This window comes from Rhinolophus hipposideros (assembly GCF_964194185.1).
Source record: "Rhinolophus hipposideros genome assembly, chromosome: 6".
Taxonomy (NCBI): domain Eukaryota; kingdom Metazoa; phylum Chordata; class Mammalia; order Chiroptera; family Rhinolophidae; genus Rhinolophus; species Rhinolophus hipposideros.
The window spans coordinates 9,306,167-9,324,871 of record NC_138052.1 but is presented as its reverse complement, the minus strand read 5'-3'; the positions used below and the strand labels follow the sequence as shown (position 1 = coordinate 9,324,871).

Here is an 18,705-nt window from a genome sequence, read left to right as displayed (position 1 = left end):
AGTACTCACTGCCCTTGGTTAAAGCCTGGAAAGGCCAGACCAAAATGCCAGAGTGGCCAAGAGAGGGCGGTTAGCCATGTAGGAGCTCGAGACAGTTGTTCAGGCTGACGAGAGGCCCGACGCGGGGATCACAGTACGAAGAGGGAGGAGGGCTGGTGATCCTGGGGGTGGTAACAGGTTGGCCCTTGTCCAGGAGGGCGGGCCCCTGTGGAAGGGACCATCAGGGATTGGGCTGGACAAGAGATGTGATGGACCACGTAGGCCGATTCTGCACAAGTGGCATTGATGTCCCGGGAGGAAGCATGAGGCCCCCGGATGTCTGGCTGTGGTTGAGGTGTGGGTGCAGAATGAAAGGAGAGGGACCCACACACAGAAGAGGGGCAGAGGCAGAGGGCCTGGGAGGGGAGCCAGAGCACTGTGAGCTGCTGTGTACAGAGAGGTTTCAAAACCACTTCCCCTCCCCTGCCCTTTGTGAAGCTATTTAACAAACAGGACATCCTGAAAACACAAAGGGAAGGTGCCCTGTGAGCTCCAAGGGGAGTGCCTGTCTATTCCTCTTTCCCTTTGGTAGTCAGGATCAACCACCCCAGCCAGCACCACCAACCTTTTGAAGGATCATCTAGGGGAAATAGTGTTGCTGCTACAAAATGGGGGGAGGCTTATGGCTAGAATCCAGGAGACCCCCTAGGCCACTCTGTATTGTAGGTGAAATTAGAGACACTAGCAGGACCAGCAAAGGCCTTGGGGCCCCAGGAACGAAGGTGTAAGTTACCCCACTGGATTAAATAACCCCGCTCAACTGAGGTGCTGGTGGAAGGCAATGGGAGTGTCTTCTCACAGGAGAGAAGCAGCCATCCTCGGATCTCTTGCGGAAAGGATGATGGTCTATTATTTTTCCTTCTCTGCTATGTCACATGAATTTTAATATACTTCATCCATTTTTAATTTTTTTTCCTCTCTCTTTTCCCCACTATAATGTAGGGCACCAATGCTGAGGTTTTGGTCACATAACCCCTTTAACGCTCTTAAAAATTGTTGAGGACCTCAATGAGTTTTTGTTTATGTGAATTGTATCAACATTTACCATGGTAGAAATTGAAGCCAATAAGTTTTAAACTTTTTATTAGTTAAAAACAGTAATTCCATTACACGGTAACTTAAAAAAAGAAATTGATGAGTAGAACAGTGGCATTGGTTTTGCATTTGTGCCAAGCTTTAATGTTTGGCTTCATAGAAGGCAGCTGTGTTGTCTTATCTGCTTGTGCGTCTGTCGCAGGACGTTGTCTTGGTTCAAGAACATGGAGTCGGCTTCCGCCAGAGGTGTACTTGGCGGAGGACCTCGTTGACCCCAGGGGTCCCGGGACTGCACTTTGGAGGCATGCTGTGGTAGCTTTAATCCACATTTTCTAGAGTATAGGGAGAGAACCATGACAGAACTAGAGGAAGAGACACCCCCCAATATCCTAGATTAAGAGCTGGATGAAGAAACTGAAGCAGCTTGGGACTGTCTCCCTTCTGCCTTTGGGAAGGGCTGACCCACTATTCTGGTCGAGGCCCGTTGGAGCACACTAGATGGGAGCAGGCTTTTTGCTGTTTAATGTGGCGCAGACGACGTACGTCAGCCCGGGGACTCGGTGTAGCGCACGTCCATCATTCTCTCTAGTTACTCAGCTACCCTTCCCTTTTGGGCAAATCTCTACAAGGCGCGTTCTGAGAATCCTGACTTCTGCTACTACATCTACAGAAGCCAGATGATCTCTCACGTTCTGGCAGCTGCAGAATGAATGCATTCCTGAGGTTGCCCCAATCATGTCCTCCCTTCTCGTATTTCAATCTTGGGGTCACAGCTGGCAGAGACAACTGAGGAATTACTGTGGTAGTGGGGGTGACACAGGTGGCATTTACTACTTAGGTGGCATTGCCATGTGGCTGCGGCATCCTCGCCAATGGTCCCTGAGGTACGACCTTGGGTTTCCGGTTGCACATTCTCTTGATCCCCGTGTGCTTGCTGAACTGGATCCCAGCCTTCCTGTCAGGCTTGAGCCGCCTGTTTCTTCCTGACAGTTTCTTTTACCGAATCGGGCATGCGGCTTTCTCTCGAGTGCCATCCAGACCCCTGGGGAGGGCTGGCTGGGAGACCTGCCTCCTCCCTCATCTAGCTGCTCAGGCCTAGCTAGTTTCTTGTTTCCCTGCAACTCCCGTGCCGCTGGTCTCCCTGTGCCCGGGCTTGAGCTTTCCCAGGCATCCTGCAGAACCCCCAGAGCAGCCCTCAGTATATAACTGTCATGAAACGGTCCTGTGTGGAGCCTCCGGGGTCTTTCCAGTCTGCTGAGAGGTCTGAATACAGGCTTTTCCTCATCTCACCTTAAATCCCCTGCCCCCACCTGATTCCCTTCCAATTATTACAGTATTGAACAACTTCCAAAAATTACAGAATGTCTGTAAAACGGGAAAAATCATTCCTTTCCCATCTTTAAAACTATCTTGTAGAACAAATTTTAAAAAAAAAGACAAAAGATACCTATCTTGCAGTATCTGTGCACTGTCAGTTCTCTGGGTGTGGACTGTCGCACCCCACTAGGTTGGGCTGGGCCTTGTGCTTTGCCCAACAGAATGACCACACTCCACACACATCACATGTGAGCAGGGGCCGTATTTGTGCTTGCAGCGTGTGGCTTGGCCTCTTGTGCTTCTGCCATGAGAAAGAACCCGTCCCAGGGAATGCTACTCCTTCATCTGGGACCCGGAATAGAAGGAGGGATGCCTTGTGGAGACCTGGGTCAGACCCACGGCGTGCAGTGTAACCGCTGCAGCCCACTACTAGACTGGAGAGCAAGACTTTGTAATTGTGGGCCATTGAGATTTTTGAGGTTATTCTGCAGTAAAATCGAATACATCATCATACAGGAGAAACTAGTTACAGAATTTGACACATGCTAAATACTATGAAGTCAGAGGTGCATGGCAATTAGGTAAATCCTCAGGCACAGCTGAGACTGTGTTAACTTTGTAGACTAAACTACTTTGTACAACCTGTCACTCCAGCTGCTCCTACTTAGTGGTCCTGTGGCAGGAAAGAGGTCCAACCGGGGATGCCGCCCCTGGGTGGGAAGCTTGTAATCACCTTCAGACACTGGCTCTCCAACACTAGGCCACCTTGCGGTGGAGGAGACAAGGCAGGTCAGCTGACTAGAGGGGCCCATAAGATTAGGACATTGTTCCAGGTCCCAATACGCCCCCAGCCTAACACTGGGGTTCAGGAGGAACTGGTGATCCCACTGCTGCCCCCAAGTCTGCCCCTCAATTCCTCCAGCAACCTGCTCCTCCACTCCTACGCCTTACTGAAGAGTAAGTCCGTGCCTCGGAGATACTGGAGGGGTGATGGGGCACTGGACTCCTGAAAACAAAGATGGGCCTGAAGTTCTAGGGGAAGGTCACCCTGAGGCCAGTAGTAGCTTGCATTCATTTTGCACACCTTGCTCCTGGCTTGTTTCCTCCCACAGATAGGCTAATGTGACGAGCCCTATCTTCTTGTCACTTTTTTTTTCTTCTTGTCACTTTTAATTGTATGTTTTGTGCGTGTGGGCAGGAGCCACATTTGAATTGCTCTCCAATGGATCTGCACTTCCCAGCACCATGTCAGGCTCAATAAATATTTGAGAAAATGAATGAATCCTTCCTTATGAAATGTTACATCCACTGCTGCGCAGGCCTGCTTCTCACATTCTGACAGCTGGTGTAAACCAGCAGCACGCGCATGTGCGTGTGTGACCTTGGCTGTCCCGGCTGACTACACTGAGCTGCACCATCCTCAGGCTTTCAGGTACATACTCAGGTGCCCAGAGCTTGGCTTTTGTTGCTGGCATTTGCATTACCTCCCTCACCAGGTAATTTATTTACTTAATTCATACGGTGCCCAATTTAGATCACTTGTACTAAATTGCTAATAAAAATGAATTCCCTCCAATCTTTTCCCTGGTAATAATACCAATGCTCTTTTTAAATTTTAATCTCCTTTTGAAAGTATTTATTTGTTCTCAGGCAGAACAGTATGCTCCCAGGATCTGATTTTTGCCCTTTGGATGCACTGGTGTACCACCAGTACTTAAAGAAACATTGTACTTATTTTTAACAAAAACGAAAACCTGAACTATCATGTCCCTGTTGCTGACAGATCAAAAAGTTTGGACCTTAAAAATAATACCTGGCCCTGTTGGCTATCTTTGGTTAAGGCCACGGTCTCCAGCTTTCCAATGACAAGTTAATACTTTGTATTATAGCCAACTATTACTCTTTAAGATTTTTAGAAATGGACAAACCACTTGTTGCTTACTTTGGTTGTTCCTGAAGAGGTGTTACTACCTGTGTGGAAAAATTCAAGGTGATAATTGTCACTTTATGGCTTGGTACCACACTGGAACATGCCACCTGTTCACAAAGGATGGTGGCTCCTTCTATACCTTATAACTGTGCAGATTGAGTCATCTAACACCTGAATATTAAGCTTACTGGGATTTTCAATCCCTATATTCATGCCTTCTACTTTGAGAGATCCCACACTGGGTACATATTAATGTTTTAAGCGATCTTTAAGGACATCTGCAATAGACATATATCTTCACATATAAAAAAAATACTTTAACACAATATATTGTACTGCATAGAACTAGAAGTCAACATAATATATTACATTGCTAAAATATTCATATAAATATCATATATGCATGGATTCACTGCATTAGAAAAATTCATCTATTAGGCTATCAAAGACGTTATCAGTAACCCCCCCAAAAAAACTATTTTAACAGTAGGAACACTAAAAATAACAACTATGAGGTTTATGAACTAGTAGTAGGAGAGAGAATTCTTTATATTTGCTATCGATTATGTCACAACAGGCACAATCTGAAATACAATTTTAGGCTAGCATTGTATAAAAATACTTTTTAACACAATCCTTTTGATAGGTGTAGTACCACTTAGAAAACACCCCAGCTGTGTAGTTAGTTATTCCACTTGAGGACCTACCAAAACAATTCATCTTACTGCTACCAGCTAGCTCTTTAAGCATCAACCTGGAAAGCAAGTTCTCTGACACGTAACACTCCCCCGGCCCCCCCACACAGCCATATAGCCAAACACCTCCTACATCTACGGCTCGCATACTGATAAGTCACTGATAGGCATCAATCTCCAACAAGGTGTGAGATGGCGGTGTTTGGAGCCTGTTTTCCGTTCCAGGTTTGGGATGGATGAAAAAAAGCGGCAAACGCAAGGTAGATTTTGGGTGTGTGTGTATGCTTTCTATTCCACATCTGGGCACGGCCGAAGACGAGTTTAATCTGGCATATCAATATTTAACTTGGGAGGTGGGGGAACATACTTTCCAGGGCTCTGGGTTATTACTACCCTGGCCTTCTTTCCAAACATTGGAGCAATTTTAGGAGCATCTGGAACAGATGTTTCTTCCGCATCTTCACTATCTTCATGATGCAGGTCATATGAAATGTTCCCATATTCTCTTAAAAATGGGAAAATCTCAAGCAGAAACTGGCAGAAATCTCGGCGGATACCAAACCACCAATGGTTGCCCCCTTTTCGCCTAAATGTCGTGGCCATCAAAGTTATTAATGAAAGCCACAGGGGGACAAATATGGAGATGTACGAGAATGTATTGTGGCCATCCAATCTGTGAACTAGCAGAACCTCAAAAGTGAGGAGGGGCACGACAATGGTTATCCAGCTGATGGCCATGGTCACGTGTGTTCTTCGCTGCTCCGCGACCACATCCAGCGACCGCAGGAACAGGAGCGACCAGACGACGTAATAGAGGACGACGAGGCAGAGGAACGACATGAGAATCCAGAGGGGCACGAACACCACCAGCCACGGCCACTGGATAATCCTGTCCAGCTTTAGGGCGATGAAGATGAACTGCAGGATGTTGACGGAGCACAGGAGCTCCAGCTCCAGCGACCTATCGTGTCGAAAGCCCCACACGCAGGCGGCCACGGACACGGGCGACACGAAGAAGAGCGGCATGAAGACCAGCAGCCAGAAGTGGATGCCTCTCTCCACCCGGTCGCAGACCAGCACCTCGAACATGAGCAGGAGCAGGTGGATGCCCACGGCGATCCACATGGCTTTGAACTCGACGCACGCCTCCCCCTCGGTGCGGTAGCGCGGGTTGCGGGCCCACACGCCCGCACCCACCGCGGCGCCCGCGACGACCAGGAGCTTCCACAGCCACACGGGGGCGAAGACGGCCCAGTAGCTCCACTGGATGACGCCGTCCAGGCGGAGCGGCAGCAGGACCGAGAAGAGCAGCAGGCAGGCGTAGATGAGGAACTTACTCGGGTTGAAGTCCTGGAACAAGCCCCTGGGGTTCATGGCGCAGCCGCCGCTCCCCGCCGGCCCGCGGCGGCTCTAGTGGGAGGTGCGGGGCGGCCGGCCCAGGCTGCGACTCGCGGCCAGAGGCCGAGCACGTGCGCGCGCGGTCACGTGGAGCGGCCGGAACCGCGGCGGCGCGTGGGGAGCGCGCCCCGCGGCGTAACGGGTGCTGCCGCGGCCCCGCGGCCCCGCGTTCACTCCGTACCCATCGGAAGCGGCGACTGCGGGGGGCGCCGGGGCGGGCGGGGCGGGCGGGGCGGGCGGCTCCGGCGGGGCCTGCGCGGCTGCCGACTCCCCGGCCCGCCCGCTGGCTGCCGGCGGCCCGCGACCTCGGGCGGCGCTTCCTGGAGCTGTGGGCGGCGGGGAAGCGGGCGTGAGCTCACATCCTCCCGGCCGGCCCAGGGGCGGACCCGGCGGGGCGGGGCGGGGCCCGGCGGGGCGGGGCGGGGCGGGGCGGGCGGGCCGGAAGCCGGGGGCCGCGGGGGCCCTGCGCTCGCTCCCGACCCGGGGCTCGGGCGCCGGCGGGGAGGCCCCGGCGCGGGGCGCGGGGAGGCGGGAAGGCGTGGGCACGAGCGAAGGCCGTGGGCGGACGAGTGAGCGCTTGTGGGCGTGGGCGTGGGTGCCGCCAGCTAGGAATGCACAGGGCAGGTGCGCCCGGGTGCAGCCGCGCGCGCGTGGGCCGGTGGGTTTGTCCGCGGAGGCCGAGGCCGGGGTGTGCGGTCGCAGGCGCGCGCGGCAGGCTGCGGGGCTTTGCCCGGGACGGTGGCTCCCGGGGCTGGACTCCGCCCGCGGGGACAGCCGCCAGCTGTCGGGCTGCCTGTGACAGGGCTGGGGCACAGCGCCTGGGCGTGGGGCTCGGGGGTTCGTACCTCCCGTCACCCCCGACGGGAGGGCGGGTGCCGGGGAGGCTGTCGGAGCCCGCGGGGCTCCTAGGAAAGTCCGGGGGAGCAGGGGAGGAAACCGGACCCAAAGAGCTGGCAGCAGGTGCTTCCTGCCCCAGGTCACCCAGCAGGTTAGGACTCATATTCAGGGCTCTCGACTTTAAGTCCCTAAGCCTCCTTTTCACTTACGTGGCCCTGCCCCAGTCTGATTCTCACAGAACAATGTTGAGAAGTGGGCATTGGACCGGAGGTCAAGAAATGTGGGTGCCAGTCCAGGTCCTGACACACGAGCAGCTGAGAAACGTGGGCAAATTCACCCCTTTCTGTCGTGACTTTAGTTTCCCCGGCTGTTAAGTTGGGGCCTGGCCTGAGTGGCGCCCCAGATCCGTGATGGGGAGCACCCGTCTGGCCGGCAGGGCACACGCTGGAGGCCTCCTCCCTCTCCACTCTCCGTGCTCAGTGGAGCCCTTGTCGCTAGTCCTTCCTGCCTTTTAGCCCCCACCCGTCCCTTGCAGTCCCACCCCCGGCAGTGGGTAGGGAATGCCCACCCTCAGTGGTGAGCCCTGAGGGGGAGGCCATCAGAGGAGCGGCGCTGGTGTCAGGGTCTCCACGAGGTCCCAGGAAGGGGCTCCCGAGTGAGAAGTGACGGCCTGTGTCCAGACCCTGGAGCTGGCTTTCCGCACGCCAGCATCAACAGGAATTCAGAGATCACGGTGTGGGTGGACTCAGCCCTCCTAGAGCTCCCTGCCGCTTCCCTGGCTTCCACCTCAGCTGGGGGCAGTGGGGTGGGACTGGGGGAAGGACTCCCCGCTGAGGGAACCCGCCAGGCCTGGGGGCTCACGTCTCATAGATGTGTCTTCAGGGCCCTTTTCTGAAGAACCCCTTGGGGGTCACTGTGAGGAGAGTGTTAGCCAAGCGGGGCTCTAGCCTTTCTCCCTTAACCCCTTTCTCCCATCCAGAGGTGTTCCAGTCTGTTTTGCGTATTGATTTTCCTTTTACTATTTCCTTTCAAGAAGGGATTTGTCAGCTAAAAAAATGTTTGCAATTCAGAATTCCTGTACCAGTCCAACTATGAAAAGGGCTAATAAAAGCACATAGAATTGTTTTGAGGATTAGATGGGTCAATACATGGAAAGCACTTTGTATTGAAAGGAATGGGAGCTATTAATATGATCACATTGGGGAGAATCAAGCCTGGGGAGGGGAGGACAGCGCTTGAAGGAGGCTGTGGCAGAGCCAGGTCCTGTGGGTCCTGCTGGGACCTCAGGTCCTCACCAGGCTCCTTCCCGTAGCCAGGTGACCGCGGGGCCTCTGCTGCCAGCTCTGTGGCAGACAGGAGTCTGGAGTGTCTTTTCTCACCTAAGAGCTCCTCACTTGAGACAAGTGCCTGCTTCTCTTCCTCCAGGAAGGGGGTCCTGAGGTGGCCTGGCATGATGGCGTGTGCTCCTGTTGCCCTGCTCCGAGGGAGCTCAGAGCCTGCTTCCGGGTTTGTGCCAAGGCCACAGGTCGGGAGGGCTGCTGTCTGCCTTCCCCTCGGCGGGCTGTCCTCGGCTCACAGACGGGGACCCAGTTCTGTGCACTGGACACCCTCCTTTGCTGTTTTCCCTGGTGCGGTCAGTTTCTCAGGGACCCGCCTTTGTTTTTACATTTACCTTTAAAGCTCACGTGGATTGTTTGCTATGCGCCAGGTGCTGACTACACAGCCGCCCGTGAGGCTGGTACGCATTTGCGTGTCAGTTCAGTGATTACAGAGGAGGTGCAGGGACTGCACTCCACCAGCACAGGCAGGCCTGTCCCCAGAGAGGGGGTGCATGGGCTCCTTAGCTGTGTTCCCACTGCCTAGCATCCGCCGTCCAGCTCTCTTTTCCGACCTGGAGCCCCTCCTGTGCTGGCCCTCGCACACCTGCTGGCCTGTGGTCTCCTGCCAACCTGCTGTCCTTCCCCGCAATGTGCCAGACATCATCTCCACATTCACGGCCCTGCTGTTCTCTGCTCAGAGGTGGCCCACCCCCACCTAGCCTCTGTCCTTCCTGGATCACCAAGGCCCACGCCAGGGCCTTCGGTCCTAGGGAACCTGCTCAACCCCTGGTGCACTGGTGACCCTTGTCTGACCTCCCAGCATGGGGGGCTTTTTTCCTATCACGGGACTCATTTCACTGGGTTGAGTCTGTTTGGCATCTTTCTCCCATGAGATTTGAGTGGTAGACACCCAACCAGTGCTTATCATAGCTTGAGAAATGTTGCTGGAGGGAGTGTATGAATTAGACACTACTCGTGGCTGCAGTACTCCTGTCCCAGAACCAGTGATTCCCTTCCCCCCTCCTCTCAGTAGTGTGGGACCAGCAGCTGGACCCCGTCCCCTCACTGCCAGCATCCCAAGTTCTGTGCCATCCGCTCCCTGGCCAGGGTGATCTGTCTACACATAGCTCGTGTAGGGGTTATTAGTCTCCAATTGCTGCCGTAACAAATTGCCACAAATTTAGCAGCTTAAAACAAACTCTCAGTTTGTGTCAGTCAGCGCAGGGTGGCCCAGCTGGTTTTCTGCATGAGATCCCCAAGGCTGGGATGAAGGTGTCTGCAGCATTGCATCTCCCGCAGGCTCCGGTGGAGAGTCTGCTGCAAAGTGCATTTAGTTTCTTGGCAGAATTCAGTTCCATGGAGTTGAAGGTATGAGCTTCCCATTTCCTTGCCTGCTGTCGGCCACCCGAATTTCCTGGCTTCTGGCCCCCTTCAACGTCACCGATGGTGGGTGGATTCCTTCTCATGCTTTTGAAGCTCTCCAATTGACCCTTCGGCATCTCCTCTGCTTTTCCTGTTGTTAAGGGCCCATGTGATTACTTTGGGCCCAGCCGGATATTCCAGGGTGATCTCTAAGGTCAGCCTGTTAGTAACCTTATTCCTGTTCACAGTAGTAGTCCCTTCACAGTAGTACCTCAGTTAGTGTTTGGCGGGATAACCAGGGGTCAGGTAGGAATGCTGGGGCATCTTTACCGTTTTGCTCAGTACCAGGTGTCGGGCCCAGCACAGCTCTTCCTCCTCTGAGCGAGGAGATGGCTGGCTCCGGGAGGGGCCGCTGCTCTGGGAGAGCCCGGCTTCCAGGGGCAGCTTTTGCCGGAGTGCTCTCCATACACAGACCAGGCGGACAGCACTGGGTTTTCAGGTTGCCCTTGGTGACCCTACTTGGGCCTACTTCCAGTCAAACCAGGCCAGTTTCCCCGAGCTGGAACCTGGGTGGGAGTCAGGATCGGGCCGCAGTACCCTGGTCCCAGCAGATAGGATCTCATTGCTGCATGGCCTCTGAGTGGCTGGCTTGGGCAGGGCGGGGACTTGTACAGAAAGCCCAGGGACATCTTCCCTTTCAGACCTAGTTGCGGTTTTGTTTCCCATCAGCCCACCTGGCCCTCCATGTCAGCCGTAGCACCCACAGTCACCCCTAGTCCCTAAATGCAGCAGGCTCTCACCTCTGCCTGCAATGGCCTCCTCCCTGCTCTCCTTGCCCCCCCCCAACACACCTCCCACACTCTCCTGGGGTGGCAGTGGGCCCAGGGGCCAGACTCAGGCCCCCAAGCCAAGGTGCAAGTGTGAGAGCTGCTGTCTCCAAGCTCTGTGACCTTGGCAAGTGATGGAGCCTCTGGCCCCATCTGTGAAATGGAGATAAGCTCACAGAATTGTTAGGGTAAAAGGAAACAATGTATGAAAACCCAGAATAAGCACAATTATCCCATCCTGTTGGTGGCAGTAGATTAAGCGTCCCTTCCTTCCGGAAGCCTGTCCTCCCGCAGGGTGTTGTGCTCCTCTGGCTGTCCCAGGCATGCTGTGACCCTCCCAAGGGCAGGGCTAGCTTTCATCTGCATTTGTGGTTTCTAGCACAGGCTTCTCCGTGGTCAGTGTATCCGGGAAAGCGCAGGCAGGCAGGAAGGTTGGGGCTGACGTGGCATCTGTGCCCTGTGCCGAGCAGCGGAACAAGTCAGCTTTGGGAGACAAACCAGTTTGTCTAAAGCCAGTAGGTCTCAAGTTTGCCGGGGGGTGTCACTGGGCTCGAACGAGGACTTCCTGGAGTGTGCCAGCCCCCTGTGTACCCTGGGCTCAATATTTCAAAGCATTGTGTCGTCTGAAGCTAACGGAGAGGTTGTGGTGACACCGGCACTCGCCTCTTTTCACAGATGGGACAATTGATGGAATGAGGCCCAACACCGTGACCATGGCATTCTCAAGTCGCAGCTGCGTCCTTTCTACTGGGCCCTGCCGTTGGTTCACCTGGCATCCTGGCCCTTTCACCAGCTCAAGCCACGGTGGATGGCCCCACTGAAGAGCCAGACTCTGTTTGGGACCCGCTGAGACTTAGCAGTGTTGCCTTAATTCATGTATTTACTTAACAAACTTGTGTCAAGCATCTGCCCTGTGTCCCGGGCCCTGCCCTCAGGGCGGTGCAGCAGTGAACAGTTCCTACAGCTTGTCCCAAGCAGCCCCTTCTCAGGTCAACTGTCACCTCCATGATGCCCTTTCTGACCGTCTTACCTAATGTCATCCCTGTCCCGATTTACGTCACCCCATTCTAGTTCTCCTGTTTCCAATATGGTCACTAAATACACGCTCACTTGAGGACAATCTGGTAAATTCAATCATTTAAAGAAAAAAAACCTTTAGTCTTGCCACCTACAGAAAATCACTTAACATTTTAATGCAGCTTCTTCCAGTTGGTCGCCTCTCCAAAGACATATCATTGTCACGTACCATTTACTCTGCTTTTTTTTGCTTAACATTAATTCTAAGACTTGCTTGTTTGTTCTCACATTTTAGTTTCTCTGCATCTTACACTGCACAATTGATGGTGGTTTACAGGCACTGCCAGCCTGTGTTGAAATCCAGCTCTTCCAAAGGGGGTTTGTGTTTACTTCTGACAGTCACCTGGGGGTACTGCCAATTTGAGAGGCCTTTACATGCAATTTAAATTCAGTGACAGCACTTGCTTGAGGCGTTTTCAGATTCTGTCTGTAGGGCAAATTCAGGCTCCAACCTGTGTGAGTACAGATTTGTTCACATTCTCCAGGCAATTTTGTTCCCTCCCTGTAAAACAACCAAGGCTGAGACACGATTGTTGCCTGTGCCTGTTTGTCATTCCCCTTACACGGAGGAATAACCCTTTGAGGTCCAGCTTTACCTAGTTGCCTCATATTGGATAACCCATCTGGGTGTTTTTTCTTCCTTTGTGGTATGTCTTATAGGTGTCTTCCGTGTGATGAAATACCATAACAACACATTGCAGATTCCCATAAACGTGTGTGAGCATCTTTAATGGCCACACATGATTACGTCACAGCGTTGTCCAATGCTTTACTCCCCCATGCCCTTGCTGTGTATTGGGGCTGTTTCTGGTCTTTTCTGAGTTGAGGAACATTTACTACACATAGTTTCTTTCTCATTCAGATGATTACGTAATTCCCAGACATTGAATTGCTGGGTTGAAGGAATGAATATTCTAAAGATCCTTGATACATAAAAGCCTAGTGTTTTTAGAGATTATTTTTCTTGTGTGTTCTTTGCAGAAATGGGGTCGGTGCCACGACAAGTTGGGGTGTGAATTTGCCTCTACTGACAGCACCTGGCCAAATGCTTTTGGTCTGGAAAACTCCACGAAGGTGAAGAGTTAACGTTAACGAAGTAAAAAGGCTAAAATCAAAGGTGGACTTCAAGTATAGGGCTGCATAAGATTAAAAGTCAACTGAAAACTAACACTGTTTTTGACGTGTGTACTCACACATGTGTGGGGTCAGCGGTTTATCGGGTCAGTCACAATAACTGGCAAATGTGATGAGTCCATTAACTGAGCACGAGGATAATTTAATTTTAGGCATTCAAATATAGTTAAATATTACTCATTCAAACTAGTTTTTTTGTGATATGGGTGGGAAGCGTCCTGAATTGTGGAATATTATTAAACAAATGGTAGGCAATCAAGCAGCAATTGTTTGTGTTTAAATCAGCACTACTAAAATATTTTGAGCAGTTTGCATGTGTAATTTAAGCTTTCTTCCCAATTCTTGTTTGCACTATTAATTAACTCAGCAAAAGATTTTTTTTATTGCACAAAGGAAATCCTCAGTCCTGCTCTCTGGATTTGCCGTAAATTCCGAGATAGTGTGATGTGGATGAATGATGTCTTTCCTGGGGCAGAAACAGACATTTGGAAAATTTTCATCCTAATTTCACTCTGAGTTGCCTTTCATTCTTTTATTAACTGGTGCAAAGCGGCAAACAATAACAAACAAAAACAAATAAACATAAGTTGAACGCCACTGCATGTCATTAGAGCCTGGCCCTGGAGTTTCCCCATGAATGGCATGGGGCTCTTGCCCCGAAAGGGCTGTCTGTCAGTCTGGCAGTGCAGGAGACAGCTCACCATGGGGACAGACGTGCCACAGGAGCGAGACACTACCTGTGTCAGGTCTGCAGTTGCTTCTCATTTCTCAGGACAAAATCCAGATGCCTTACCTTGCCCTTCAAGGCCCTCGTTGGCCCATCTTTGTGGCCTCATTTCACCGCTTCCTGTGTTCCTGTGGCCAAACCAGCTTCTTTCTATTCCTCAACACCCCAGACCCCTTGCAGCCTCGGGTAGGCACCGATTTGTGAGTCCGGGCAGATGCCTTAATGGACAGACATAACTCGGAGAGCCTCAGATGCCCACACGCACGTTTGGAGCCATCCATGCGTCACTCACCCGTGGTAGCCAGGCTGTGTCCTAGGAGCCCGCACGTGCTAGGCCCTGTGGCCTCTGTCCCCAAGAACTGGTGACTGTTCTACAGCCAAAGGGCACAAGCACAAAACACTGAACAACCCTCGAAGAGCCAGAGAACAAACCAGAGGTCACTGGGCTGAAACCAGTTAAGAGTCAGCTAAACAGTAGAAAAAAGAAGCTTTGGAAATAAGCCGTAGGGTGAAGATTGGGCCACCTGGGTGATCAGGGGACCAGGCTCTACTATTGGCTGTAACAGACTCTGAAGTGGACCAGTGCTGGGCGCCTGGTGTGTTTAAGCAGGAGCCAAAGAAGGGACCACCTGGATTCAAAGCCCAGCACTGTCATTTAACCAGCTTTGTGTCCTTGACCAAATGACTCGGCCTCTCTGAGACTAGGTTTTCTCATCTGTAAATGGGGATAATAATATCTGCTTCATGGGATAGAGGTGAGATAATGGACATATAGGTCCTGGCACATTTAGGAGATGATCAGCATGTGAGTATGTACACCCTCCCCTCCCCTCCCCTCCTCTTCTCTCTCTCACCATGTTCTGCTGCTGGAGAGAAGAATGCCTGGCAAGGAGGGAAGTGGGGCCACCATCAGATCTGTATTAGAGTCTGATGGGTTATAACGGAAGGAGAACTTAAATAAGGAACCCAGGTGACTGGCACTGTCCACCTTGGGCCCAGTTCTGCTTTATAGATTAAAGGGGCTGTGTGCATCAGGGATCTTCAAAAGTAGCACTGCTGGCTAAACACCGCAGACCCTGGGCCTCATCCCAGACTAGCCACATCAGAGTGCCTGGCCCGGAATCCAAATATTTTTAAAACTCCCAGATGATTCCAGTGTGCAGCCAGGTTTCAGAACCCACACCCGAGGGCCCCTGAAAAACCTTTAGCCCGACAGTCTGTGTTTCTCTCCCCATCACGTACCCTGTGCCGCTACGGGAGGTCTTACAGAGTGTGTCTGGTGCAGACTCACCTCCTACGTTCACCAGAGCTAGGAAGTTACTTTGCTGCTGACTCATGCGACGAAACCGCAAGCCGGGACTAAGTCTAGAACTAAATCTTGAATCTGTCTGGTGCCCTTCTCCGGAAGTTGTCTGAGAGCAGGTGAGATGACTGGTCTCAGAGACCTGGAACGCTTTCTCAACACGCATCAGCTGAATCTAAACTGATAATCTACCTTTGAAGCTGTAGTTACATTATAGGATTAAAACCTAGACCTAGAAATCCCTTTCTTCTCTTGTAGCAGCTTCCTGTCCAAGAAAGAAAATGAAATTCTGTGGGGGTTCCTGCTGAGCTTAGATTTTTCTCTTGTAAGAACATAAAAATTATTTATCATTGCTGAGGTTCTTTCCTAATTGCCCCAAACAGCAATAAACTTCCTGTCCTTATCTTGGGAGCCGTTAGTTGATGAAATACTGTTCACACAAAGAATTTCTATTGCTAATGCACCATTACCAGATTTCCCCATTAAGACGGGTAATTTCTTGAACTTCGAGTGCTTTTACAGAACAGGGGGGTTGAACAAGGAGATTTTACTTTATAGTTTGTAAATGGGTGATTGGAAAGCTCCGTAAAAATGGTTTATGACTATTCGTACATAACAACAGATACATCAGCAAAGGGAATGTCATAAATTATATGGTGAGGGTAGGGGGTATTGGGCTGTGTAGGGAGTGGAGGTACAAAGAACACCTAGGAATTTTTTTTAATTAACAAAAAACCAGGGACACATTTAGGAGTAAATAGAGGGCCCAGTTTTCCCCTTTTGGGCTTTGGAAGGGTGAGGCAAGAAAACAGTTTTTGGCATTCAATAGAATAATGATGACAATGGCAGTGATACAATAAGAAGAGCTACAGTTTATTTAGCAGGGTGTATGGGGCAGGAGGTTGCCCTTATTACAGGGAGGAGACAGGCTCACAGAGCCAGGATTTGAACCCAGGCGTCCCTGCACTGCACCACCCTCGTCTTCACAATAGTGCAGGGAATGAGAGAGAATCACGTCTGTGCTAACGCTCGGCTTGGACACTCATCAAGGAAAAAGCCTGGAGGATTTCTGCCAAACAGCTGGTTAGAAGTCGTTTTGAAAGAATTCCTAAATAACCAATTTCCAACCATTACAGAAATGTGGGGATTGACCTTGGGTGAATAGAAAGGTGAGTGGATGAGAACCCCGTTTCTAATGTACGAATGTAGGTGGTGCTGGGCGTAGGATTTTGGAAAGATGGCCGGAGGGGCCTTTGCCCGTCCCAGAGCATGAGGCTGCCCTGTGGCCCTGCTCACCCATCACAGCCACCAAGTAGCAAGTCGGTGAGGCCAGTGGCCAGGCGGCAGGGCGGTGAGGTGGGTGACACACTCCTGAGCAGCTGGCTTTTCTCCTTGTCTTGAGACCTGGGTAGGAGAGTTTCTCATGGGTAGCGCAAATCTAACCAGCAGATTTTAGTACTTCCATGAGCAGGGTTCTGTGGTAGCTGCCGTGTTGTCCTAATCTTTTAGTGTAGAAGTCTGGATGTAATCACCAGTACATTTCTTTCCTTGGTTCCCCGCACCTGAACATGGGGACCAAACGAGATGTGGTGCAGAGAACGGGGCCTGGTGCTCTTGGGACTGGCTTCTCACTTCTGTTTAGGGTGCAGAGTTGGGAGTTAAAGCCTGGGTTTTCTGCGTGGTGGCCCTGCTTTGGATCCCACCTCTGCTGCTTACTTGCTGCGAGCTCTTAGGCAAACAGCTCAGTCACTGCACCTCCGTTTTCTTTTACTGTCGAATGGGTGATGCTAGAACTCCCCCTCCCCCGCCCCCAGGGCTGCGGGCCTGGCTGCATGCAGGCTTGGGAAGTGAGGATCAGTGCTGGCGTATGGGAAGCCTTTCCGTGACTGTTAGCTGCTTTCCTGATTTGAAAGATGGTTTGTATTATAGCCTCTTACTGTCTTTAATCTTTATCCACTGATTCCCTTGGACAGAGTCTGGGGAAGGCTGGCTGCCAGCTGCAATACTCCCTCACCAATCTGATCCCTTTCTTTCTCAGATTAGAAAGAGGTCTTCCTGAAGCTGCCTTCTCACCTGTCAAGATCTGCGTTTTGTATTCAGCTTTGGAGCAGGGAGTGTGATTTTATTACCTCTTTGGTGGGAAGAGTTGCTTATTGTTTGGGTCCATGTTAAAAACTGACCCCCACTGTGTGACAGTGGCACTTCCTGCAGAGTTCCACAGGAGGTGGGGGGTGGGGCTAACAGCTGGGATTGTCTGTTGTTTCTCAGATCCAGGGACCCTGTTTCTCAATGGCACATGAGAGGGTGGGGGCAGTGGTCAGGGTGGAGACCCAGAGGGCCCACCCCCTAAAATTAGATTTGAGGTTTTATTTTGTCCCAACCCCTCATTTGAACACAGCTGGATTCACCTCTGAAGAAAAATAATATTGAACACCCGTTTGGCGTATACTGTGAGCCAGACACTGCTACAGCCAGGCTGAGAAGTAGGTATTATCACATGAGGTCCCCGAGGCTCAGAGTGACTGAGCTCAGACATAGAGAACAGCAGAGCCAGAGCGCAGGCAGGCTGCAGTCCGGCTTCAAACATCAGCATGCACCTCCCATACCAACCGAGAAGAAAGGAGCATTTATTGGACACCCACTGTGCTCCAAGCTTGATGTGGGAATACATAACCAAGATCCTTGATCAACTTCTTCCTTCCAAGGAAGATTAAAGAGGGAGATGGAGAAGGGAGGCCAGCAGGTGGCTTTGCCCTCCTCTGCTTGGCTGGAGCTGATGGGACAAGCAGCTGTCAGGGCCAGGCTGGCCCTGGCCATCACAGGGGGAGGGCAGAGACCGCAGAGCCCCAGGCGGCTTCAGCTCTCGCAGCCCAGGTGCAGCTGCCCCTCTGGGCAGACAACCCGGAACACATCCGCTCATTAGCGGCCACCAGGTGGCTGGCTAAGAGCCCGTCCTGCAAGGCCTCCCTGAGCTTGGAAGCCTGCCACCCTCGGCACCTAGGGCACAGCCCCAGAGCTGCCCCCCAAGCTCCTCGCACAGGCAGGTGCAGCCCAGGTGTATTACAGCTTCGGCTTCGGGGTCACAGCCTCCACACCCAAGCCCTCGTGGGGCATACAGGAGCTCCACCTCAGCAGTGTGGGGTGTGGAATCCAAGACCAAATTAATGTGGGGCTTCAGGGGAAATCTGTCTGACCCGTGGTTTGGCCAAATCTTCAATCACTTGTGAGACAGAAGGCCCAGGTTGTGTGCTGTGTCTGCAGCTCAGTGCTGGCTGCTGCCAAGTAAGGTGGCGCCTGCAGGCTTTCTCTCTCGGAGTCCAGTCCTTCCCAAATGCAGTGAGGGTGCATGGGCAGGGGGCCGTCCAGGTGGCTGCATCTCCTCCCTAAGTTCCCCCAGACCCACTTTTCTTGCACACTGAGTAACAGTCCCCATTCAGCCCACAGGCAGTTCCAAGGGACATATCACATGGTCAGCGCGAGTGCTGAGGGGTCAACCAGGGCCAGAGCCAGGCCTGGAAGAGCCTTGGGCAGAGGCAGGGGTGAGCTTTCTACCTGGCCTCTTTACAGACTCAGAGTCTGGGGCACAGAGCCCCGAGCTGACCTGGAACCGGGGAGGCCAGTGCAGGGACACATGCCCCCTGTGGTGAGTTGGAGGTGCACCCCCCCAAATTGTAACCATCCCTCTGTCTATTGGGGCCGTTTCCT

General features: G+C 52.2%; 1 protein-coding gene across 1 annotated transcript; it reads right to left on the bottom strand.

Annotated features, from left to right (window-relative positions):
* Window positions 1–1,111: 1,111 nt before the first annotated feature.
* On the bottom strand, window positions 1,112–6,676 carry TMEM185B (transmembrane protein 185B). The gene has a single exon (XM_081052067.1). It carries the CDS (start codon window positions 6,388–6,390, stop codon window positions 5,338–5,340), a length of 1,053 nt encoding a protein of 350 aa, XP_080908193.1. The 5' UTR covers window positions 6,391–6,676; the 3' UTR covers window positions 1,112–5,337.
* Between the last annotated feature and the right edge of the window lie 12,029 nt (window positions 6,677–18,705).

Bases quoted from the DNA above. Each gene is read 5' to 3' on its own strand.
- TMEM185B (XM_081052067.1), bottom strand. From the start codon at position 6,390: ATGAACCCCAGGGGCTTGTTCCAGGACTTCAACCCGAGTAAGTTCCTC.